Raw genomic sequence first — 10,793 nt, forward strand, 5'->3', positions numbered from 1 at the left:
TTGCTCAACTTTTTCATAAATCAAGAAATGTCTCAGGAACAAATCTCTCTATAACCCTAAATTAATGTGGTTTTGGGAGTTCAAAATTAAATTTTTTCATAAATTGAAGGGAAAAATCATATTTAGCTTTTAAGTTTTAATTTGATTTAGATATAGCCTTTGGGTTTCAATTTTTGTTTTTGTTTTTGTTTTGTTTTGTTTTTTTTTTGTTGGATTAACTAAAGCCTTTTATACCAAACTCAAATCAACATAATCCCTCTAGTAAAAACTGGATACAAACCCCTTACAAGGGGAAGACCTTCCAAGCTAGCAGGAAACAACACAAATACAAAGAAACCAAATAAACTAGAAACAGATACATCTAAAAAAAGCAAACTACAACACTTAAAACAAATTCCACTCCTGAATTAGCCTCTTATTAGAAGCCGAGTCCATGATTCTGCAACTAGCCATGAACTTAGTCTTCACTTCCCAATGAATGTAAGCTACAATTTGCTCCTCAGTCCTAGGAACATTCCCATGAAGCAAATCGTTTCTCTGCCTCCAGATGTGGTAGACAGCAGCCCCAAAACAAAGTCTGCATAAGGTGGTCCAAAGTTCTTTTCCCTTAAGAGCAACAGAGCTCCACTCAACTAAATCATCCCATTCCTGCCTTGGATCACTAATAAGACAGGCAAACAACAATATCTTCCAAACTCAACGACTGAAACTACAAGAGAAAAAAAAGTGGTCTCTGCTTTCTGTGCAACCATAGCAGAAAAGGTAGAGAACATTTCCCACATAAACCCACGTACTCATTCTTGCCTTAGTTGGGAGAGCGTCCCGAAAAGCAAGCCAAAGGATGAATGAGTGTCTAGGAATAGCTTTAGAAAACCACACTGTTTTCCACCAAGAAACAGTAGGCAGCTTCTCCCTAAGCATCTCCCAAGTCTCAGAACAATTATACACATACCCTTTCTTAGTCTTCCAAATAGGCATATCAATGCCTCCAATGCTTACCTCCGGAAGTCTACTCTAGATGGCAACGATACTATCTGATCGTGCACCAGTTCAAAACCAGTCTCCATTACGAATGATAGCAGAAACCCAGAAACTTTGGCTTCCAGATTACTCTCAGCATCATATAAAGCTCGGAAACCATACACTTCAAGTAAGCACCCATCCGGATGCCAATTATCAAGCCAGAGAAACACTATATTCCCATCACCAATTCGGAAATGCAGAAATTGCTTGGCTAACTCCTTGAGTTTAAAATTTTTTCTCCAGCTCCAAGGGCAAGGATGAGGAGGGGAGACCTGCCAAAAATAAGGTCCTTATGTTTTACTCATATTTTAAATAGGTTCATCTGTAACTTTATCGTCAAAATTAATGGCTTGCCATCTGCCACTTGTATCATTTAACAAGCCAATGTCCATGTCAACACTCAAAATGTCAATGCCATATCATGAAGTGCCAAGTCATCCATGAAAAAAAGAAACGAAAGACACAAACTTAATAATAATAATAATAATAATAATAATGATAAATGTGTGAGTTTACACAAACAATTGAGTAATGTTGGTATCTTGTTCATAGATCGATCATATTAACTAAAAAATTAGATAAATTTTCATGGACTTTCTCGTTTTATGAAATATCGCGTATTTTGTCCATACGTTTACGTTCGAGTGACCCATTACAACTTGTCAAAAAGAAAGCGAAGCAACTTTTGGCTTTATTTGATATGAAAAATGTGCTTGAACTATTTTGTTTTGTCTTCATTTTAGCGGTCAATATGCTTGCTAACCGCAGATTTGTGCAACATACAGATCATGTCATATAACAAATTAAATCATCTAGGATTGAACAGTTAATTAGTGCAAGGAAAGCTGCATCAACTTTTGATTTAGAGCTTTACAGCCTAGAGTGCACCATGCAAGGACTTAATCATTCTAAAATTTTCCAATACAAACATTTTTGTGTTGGGATCCTTTTGTGTATATGAAACAAAATTCATATCAAAGTTCGCAGCGGAATAAAGCGATCCCACAAAGCTTTTAACTTCAAGAGAAACATGACTAGATTGCTTTACAAGACAAAGTTAGTGCTACTTACTTGATGATTCGGCCTCTCCTAGGGTTTTGGGCATAGGACTGAGTAATGTTGAATGAACATCAATCCCGTACCCATAATAGGATTCAAAGCTCATCTCTTGTTCTTCGCGTTATTTGTATTCTTCAAGAACTAGATGTTCTTCATGAACTAGAAGGTCTTTAACAATATATTCATTTCTTAGATCTTATATTTGATGACTGAACATGACTGTGAGTGTGGTCTCTCACAGTTTTTCTCAAGAACTAGCGAATACTTGGAGAGTAAGTAAATGAGAGCATAAGAGTTCAAGGGAGACTAGGATTAGAAATCCATGCCACTACTTAAACCAGCCATGGGAAAAATTAATTCTACCCATGCACTTGGGCTAGGATTTAACCCTAGCCAAGTTTCACTTGCCAACATACTTGGGCCTGTGTTTTATCCCTTAATTACAATGCTCATTATCTCTACATAAGCGTGTACTGTGTAGCACTAAATCCAATAAAACAACCCAAATAAATAAATACATACTTGAGGCCCAATATTAAATTAGTCAATTTACATAAGCTCAAAGTGAGACCAAAGGAAATACACTTTCAGCTCTAATAAGCCTGTGACCATGTCTATCCTGACATGTTACGTGACGCTGTTAATCATAATTAATTCCACTAAATGATTGTGACTAAATTCTAAAGAGTATTTGATTTGAATCAATTAATTTCCATGACGTACTTATTGATTATTAATCATACACTGTCACTTTGTTCACTACATTTTTTCCTTGATCAACTGATTTAATTACATGATTATCGTTTTTGTACCATGTGAGATTTCATCTCACCTTACAGAAAATAAAGTTTTAGTAAATTCCACTGAAACACTGAGGCCCAAACTTTAGGATAATCATTCATATTAAATCTACATCAAGTGAAATATTCTTTATCACCTTGTTCTTGTCAAAGGATTTGAATATCTTCTTTAAGAGCGTGTTCTCATAATGCTACATGCAATCACCCAATACACGAAGATGTTGACCATGAAAGATCTCACTCATGTATATATCGAAGTGACTTATACTTTACATCTGTGTTCACAAATTTCTTAGGATTTAGAGTAACTGTCATAAGTCATCGTACACATATATCATTCTTCATCACAACGGTTTATAAAAAAAATGATGACTTACGTACTCTTGTTCGATGCGTAGCACTACGTTGCCTAGCTTACACCAACATATCAACTCGAAACCTACCTACTTCTCTTGATCAAGATAGATCTTTGAAGCTGACATGCATCAAAGTGACCTCCATTTCACCTATGAGTCTGGGACCTCCTCGGGCGTAATGTCTAAGATGTTAATTAAGTGCTAAAAATATGAATCACACTAATTAAGTAAATAATTAGGTGAAAAGAGGAAAGAGAACACTCAGAAAACATTTAGAATTTCATGAACGCTAAACGTAAGACCCTGATTGAAAGACACCTTGGGAGAGCAAATGTAAGACCAATGGGTATATAGTCCCACGGTATCAGAAACAAGTCTTGGGGTTGGAGCCTTGCAAGTGATGAGTACCAAATATTGTATATTTAGACCCCTTGATTCACATTAAGTTAGACCTTTAGCCTTGCTATTTTCTGATGTTTTTGTTAGTTTTTGTTAGTTTTTTTTTTTTTTTTTTTTTTTTTTTTTTTTTTTTTTTTTTGTGTTTTTGTGTTTTGTAGGTCAATAAGAGAGGAATGGCAAATTTCATGTGGAAATGCTTGGAAATTCGAAAGCCCTGGAAAGTCGATCGATCGAGCTCAAAAGTCGATCGATCGATCGAATTTACCCAGAACTGACATTTGTAGAAACGCTTCAGAACGCCCAATCAGGGGCTTTTCCATGACAAAAAGCAACTCTCCTTCTGATTTTCGGAGCAGAACTTGTTGATTTGCTGAGCTTGGTTGTCTCTAGCTTGAGAGGAACCCTAGAGAAGGGTAGAGATGTCTTTTTTGCTTGCGATCCAACCCTAATCTCATTCTATAAAGCCATAGCCATGCCTCCATGTTGAAGGCGAATCTCAGAGAGTAGTTAGGTTTAATTTCATCCACTTTGGAGTGTATTCCAGTAGCTTTTCTCTTTAGACATTTTTCTTTGTAAAGCTTTTCTTCTATTTTCATGTTTGTTCTTCAAGTTTTTGTGGTGTTCTTAGTCATGGGAGGCTAGAACTCTCAACTAAGGTTGAGGATAAAACCTCTCCATTGATGACACTTACACTCTTGTAGTACTACTTGCACATTTAATGTTATATCATTATGTTGTTCAAGTTCCATTCATTTAATGCTTTATCTTTTGTAATGAATGTGGTTGGTGGTAGAAATAGGACATTTAATGTGTTTCAACCGATGGATACATTGTTTTGTCCGTTTGAAAGATGATATCCATTGTGATTCGTTCTTTGAATGGATACAATGGATGATTTGATTTCAAATGGGTAATCTTTGTGATTTATCTTTGAGTTGGATTCATTCAATGGTTCTAAGGTTTATGGTTAAGAAACTTGAATGACACCCTAAGCTTAATGTTCTTTGGGTGTTCAAGTGGAAACTAAGAGTGTGAGTTGTTGGATTTGGTTTGGTGAATTCCTTAGCCTTAGTTCCTTTTTACATATTTCATTTCTTCTTCTTTAACTTAGCATTTTTGGTGCATGTTTAACCCTCAAACTCTTGGGACTAGGTTAGAATGAGGTTGATTAAGCAATACACTAACTTTTGACCATTTCCCTGTGGATTCGACCTCGCACTTGCATAACGCTATATTGCAAACGATTCGTGTGCTTGCGAGTACTCTTTAAAACTCATAACAAGTTTTTGGCGCCGTTGCCGGGGATATCGGTTCAAAAATTGGTTTTTGTTTGATTGATTTTGTTTTTCTATTAGTTTGGTAGATTTTTGTTTCATTTTTCTATTGTTTAGCTTCTGTTTTGTGTTCTAAGTTTCTATTTTGCTTCTCCCGGATCTGTTTCTGCAGCTGCTGCAACTTACTGAGTGCCCTGTAAAGTCGATCAATCGAGTCATATTTCGATCGATCGATCGAACTCAACTTCGATCAAGCGAACATTCTGCAGACAGCAGCAGTTCAAAACCAGGTAAGTATTTCTTCTCCAGTATCTTTTCTAGTTTATTTTGTTCATATTTTGTTCCTGTTTTACATTATATTACTGTTTTTTTGAATTCTCTTAGTTTATTTTAGTTTAGTTAAACTTTTGAGTAGTTTTATGTTTCGTATTACTAGTGATTAGTTTTTTTTTCTTATGCTAACAAAAAAAATGGAAAAAGAGTTTCTGTTCTGTTTCTATTTCTGTTCCTGGTCCTGTAAAGTTTCAAAGATTCGATCGATCAGCCAAGGATTCGATCGATCGACCAGTACATCCGATCGATCGACTTCAAAACAGGCGGCAGTTCTAAGAGAAGTTCAGTAGCAGAAATTTTTGCCAAAACAATTTTTTTGGTCCTATCTTGTAAGTTTTAATTTTTGCCCTTTTTGCTATCTTTGTGTCATTATATGCATTTGTGTTAGTCTTTATTTTTCTTAATTTGTCTGTGCTATTTTTCTTTTAATCTTAAAAAAAAATAATTTTTTTTTTTTTTTTTTTTGCTAGTATGGGATTACTAAGCTATCTAAAGGGCAATGTCAAGGTGAATTCTGGAAAGGAAAGGTCTTGGGACTTAAGAGGTCCATGTGACCCCCCTCACCTACCTGGGAACTAACCTAGATTGTATCTTGGAGAATTTTGTTTCCCATTTGCAAATTCTTTTCTTTATTCTGTTTGTCTTTTTGGATAAATAATTGTTTGTATGTTGGTGTATGCTTGGTAGAAGATCTTTGAATCTAGACTTGACATCTTTAGATCCCGAGATTGAAAGAACTCTTAGGAGAAGGCTTAGAAATTCTGTTGAGATGGGACATAACATGCATGCGGGTGAGAATGAGAGGAATCGGGGAGAAAACGTTGACCATACTAGGACAATTAGGGATTTGTTTGCACCCGTTGCAACAAATTCTCCTTCATGTATAGTGTTACCCCCAACCAATGCCACTCACTTTGATCTCAAGCCTCATGTCATCCAACTCCTACCTGCATTCCATGGCTTGGACCTCGAAAATCCTTATAGCCATGTGAAGAAATTCAAAGACATCTGTGCCACCTTCAAATTTCAAAATTTTTCTGAAGAGTCTGTGCATCTTAGGCTTTTTCCTTTCTCACTCCATGATAGAGCCAAGGCATGGCAAGATTCAAACATGCCTGGTTCCATCACTTCTTGGGAGAACTTGCTAAACAAGTTTTACAACAAATTCTTCCCCATGTCCAAATTCAATAAGTGTAGGAAGGAAATAAGCTCATTTACTCAAGAAGAAGATGATAAATTTTTCTGAGAGTTGGGAGAGATTTCAAGAAATGTTGATTAAATGCCCTCCACATGGATACGAGAAGTGGAGACTTGTGCAATTTTTCTATCAAGGATTAACTCAATCCAACCGTAGCATGATCGAGTCGATGAACGGAGGCGCATTTCTGAGTTTGACGGAGAGGAGGCATATAGGACCTTAGATCAGTTTTCCGACAATTCCCAACAGTGGGATTTTTCGAGCTATCGAGATAAAGCTGCTCGCATTCAGAAGAATGGAGGCATCTATGAGGTGAAAGACGATATCGAGTTGAAGATGAAGATAGATGCCCTCACCAAGAAGGTCGATGCCCTAGTCGTAAGCAAGTCCATCAGTGCTGCCAACCCATTCAACGTTGATTGTTGTTCCATTTGTGCTAGTCCTATGCACTTAGCACAGACTTGCCCATCTTTGCCGGTTTTTGTCGAGTCACCAATGGAGCAAGTGAACGTTTTCAACGACTATAGGAAGCAATCCAATGGACCCTTTTCCGAGACCTACAATCCAGGGTGGCGAAACCACCCTAATTTTTCATGGAAGCAGAACCAGCCTATGACTCAAGGGGGAGTTCCTCACCAATCCCATACTCAATATCCCCATGGATTTCATCCGCCGGTTCACCAGTAAAGATTTCCTACCCAGCTAGCACCATAATACCAAGCCCCTACGCAAGCCCCCGCCTCTTCTTCACAATCTACTTTGGAGGATACTCTTAAGGCCTTCATGCAGCTCACAGGCCAATCCATCAATGATGTGAAGAATGCCACTATGGTGAACACTCAAGCTATTGCCAAATCGGACAAATCGCTAGTCACCTAGGGGAGAGAGAGAAAGGAAAGCTCCCAAGTCAGCCTGTGCCGAATCCCAAATTGCAGTCCCATGGAGGGAACTCATCAAATGCAGTACATGGGCAGGAACATGTGCAAGCTGTTGTCACACTTAGGTCAGGGAAACAAGTGGACAACCAAGTGATTCTTCCCGAGGAGTCCACAGCTGCACAAGAAGGACAAGGAAGCAGGAGCGCAGAGAAGAGAGATGCCGAGCCATCTACATCAGTTCCGACCATAGAGACTCCTCCGAGGTCTTTTGTACCTAAGGCGCCTTACCCTGACAGACTTCTCGCGCCCAATAAAGGAGGAAAGTTCGAGGACATTCTGGAAGTGTTCAAACAAGTGCAGATCAACATCCCGTTCTTGGATGCCATCCAGTTAGTGCCGTCTTACGCCAAGTTCTTGAAGGACTTGATCACCGTCAAGCCGAAAACCAATGTCCCGAAAAAAGTTTGTTTGACCGAGCAAGTCACCTCAATCCTCCAATGTAGGCTACCTATCAAGTACAAGGACCCTGGATATCCTACTATCTCTTGCACGATAGGAGTCAGCCACATTAAGAAGGCTCTGCTTGACCTTAGAGCCAGTGTCAATCTCCTACCCTATTCAGTTTACTTGCAATTAGAATTAGGAGAATTGAAGCCCACCTCCATGACACTACAGTTGGCTGACCGGTCAGTTAAGATACCACGGGGAATAGTGGAGGATATTTTGATTAAGGTGGACAATTTTTATTTCCCCGTAGATTTTATAGTGCTTGATACTGAGCCGGTGCAGAACGTTGGAGTTCAGATATCGGTGATCCTAGGGCGACCATTCTTAGCTATGGCTAACGCCCTAATCAACTGCAGGACACGGGTGATGAAAATCTCCTTCGGCAACATGACAGTGGAGCTGAACATCTTTGACATTAGCAAGAAGCCAAGGGAGAGCGATGAGGTCGGAAGTGTCTGCTTGATTGAGGAGATTCTGGAGGAAGTTATGGAAGAATCAAGCATTAGAGACCCCCTGGAGGCATGCTTTGCTCAGTTCGGAGAGGATCTGGACTTGGATGTATTACTTGAGCAAGCCAATGCCATTTTGGAGTTTGCTCCTCTGGAGAGCAATGAGAAAGAGGAGGCAGCAGTACCTGAGCCTCCAAAGAAGGAACTTAAGCCCCTACCGGACAATCTTAAGTATAAGTTACTCGGTCCAGCAGAGACTTTACCTGTGATCATAGCTTCAGATCTTCATGCTGCTCAAGAGGAGAGGTTGTTAGACGTTTTGAGAGAGCACAAAGAAGCTATAGGCTGGACCATATAAGACATTAAGGGAATCAGCCCTTCGGTGGTGATGCACAAGATACATCTGGAGGAAGACACCAAACCATCGAGGGAGCCACAGAGATGGCTAAACCATCCATGCAAGAAGTTGTGAGGGGAGAAGTAATCAAGTTATTGGATGCAGGCATCCAATAACCATTGGCATTGCCAAACGGGATGCTCCCATGTCCCAATCTGCCAATGTCGCCTTCTCCTTGGTATTGAGCATGCAGTTTTAGCTTTTAGGTGCTAAGCTGGACCTGGGACACCAAACACCCAACCTCACCTTACCTCACGTAGCTACACGAAGACCTTGCCTTGGGCATAATCCAAGAAGGAATAATGATTCTACAAATTCACCAACAACAACTTGACAAATACCGAGCCACGATTTCGGGAGGCTAAGACTTACGCAATGCACTGGGCACCCTAACACCCACGGTCCCGATTAGGCACGTGACGACTCACACTTCACCCTTAGTATTGAAGGTGAGAGGTAACCCTGATTGCGAGTAAAAACAATAGTCCCAAAGCCCGATCTGCTGAACAGGTCGGTCATAGGAATGGAGCACTACTAAAGGGAGATGTTTGTTCCCACCGTGGACCCACTTACCCAACCTTTATAGGAAAAAAAATAATCTAGCATTTGCAGCCGACACGTGGCTATCTTCTCCACAAAGAAACTCATTCAATGATCTCATAATCTTCTACACATGGGAAACTCATCAATCACTAATAGCTGGCAATGCGGCCAATAAAGAAATAACACACCATTGACAACAATATTACCATATTGGACCAAGGATCCTCTCCCATAAAAATCCCTACTACCCCCAAAACCAAGGACGCTAATTCAATTCTCTCTTCCCCATTCTCTCCATTTGATTTTCTCCCTAAAACGTACACTATATTGATATAGGCATCAGAGACTCCCCTGATCCCCTAGGGTCTTGCAGTTTTCGGTCACTTTTCTCTTATTTTTCAGGTGACCCATCACCAGTCTAGTCATCTAAGCTTTTCTCCCTAAAATACGTACCCTATTAACTTTGGCATTGGAGGCTCCTCTGATCCGCCAAAGACTAACAACTTTTACTGACTTTTTTCTTATTTTGCAGGTGGCCAGGAGCAATCCATCTGTCCAAAAATTTGCTTGGACAATAAGAAAGAGTAGGCATGCACCAAACAAGTCATTACCTAATTGTCATTATTTGCTTTCGTATACACTATTTTGTACAATTTTATTTATTTCATGTAGTAATAATCTCTTCATATATCTTTTAATTAATTGATTGCATTCAAACTAAAATTATCAATACGCTATTTAACTTTTCGACGCCAACAACCATTACAACATATTGAATCAGAGGTTCTCAAGGGGTAGCTCAATCGGCTGGGGACCACACTTCATAAATAGAGGTCACTAGTTCGAATTCTCCTCTCCTCTCTTGTGTAGACATATCAATAATAATAATAAAAAAAAACATATTGAATCAGAGAAAATTTTCTGCCACCTTAATTGATTATAAAAGTCCAAATTTAAAGGACATGTCTAACTTTTTTGATTTATCTAGATCATAATGTACCGTGTATATATATATATAAAATAAAAAATAAAAAAGATATCATAACCTTGTTGGCTTCTTCTTAATTTGTATCTTTCTGCATGAATACTGCATCGACTGGAAAGCGGTTGCAAATTTGGACGGTTACAATTTACAAATGCCTGGTGGAACCCACTGCTTTGGGCCACCTAGGGCCCTAGGCTATTAGCTTTGGACCCACGTACCTCCATGGTGGGTCCCGCTAAGTTGCCGTACAGTTCTGTCCTTTGCCGGATAATTCTGTTCAAACAAATAATTTTTAATGTTGCTCTTTCTTTTTTCTTTTTTTTTTTAAGAAAAAAAAATTGTGATTGGTAGGGCAAAAGATGAGTAATGTTACATGCCACATAAATATTTCATTAATATCTCACAAAGTTGATTTTATAAATAACTTCTAAATTTTGTTAGGTCAACTTTGTAGAATATTTATAAGATGTTTTGTGGTATGTAGCATTATTATCTTGCTAATGAATAAAGGTTTTATATTAGGTAAAAATTCGGGATCGATGCACTATAAATTTTGAAAAAACTTCACTTATAGTTCTTGATATTTTATTAT

At 38.6% G+C, this 10,793-nt stretch overlaps 1 protein-coding gene across 1 annotated transcript; it reads right to left on the reverse strand.

The window, feature by feature from the left end:
• Positions 1-384: 384 nt before the first annotated feature.
• LOC133879125 (uncharacterized) lies at positions 385-6,873 on the reverse strand. Its single transcript, XM_062317668.1, has 4 exons — positions 6,799-6,873; positions 1,000-1,295; positions 805-913; positions 385-648 (listed from the first exon to the last, which is right to left on the reverse strand). The coding sequence occupies exons 1-4, from the start codon at positions 6,871-6,873 to the stop codon at positions 385-387; spliced, it is 744 nt and encodes a 247-aa protein (XP_062173652.1).
• Positions 6,874-10,793: the final 3,920 nt, after the last annotated feature.

This window comes from Alnus glutinosa, chromosome 10 (genome assembly GCF_958979055.1).
Source record: "Alnus glutinosa chromosome 10, dhAlnGlut1.1, whole genome shotgun sequence".
NCBI lineage: Eukaryota > Viridiplantae > Streptophyta > Magnoliopsida > Fagales > Betulaceae > Alnus > Alnus glutinosa.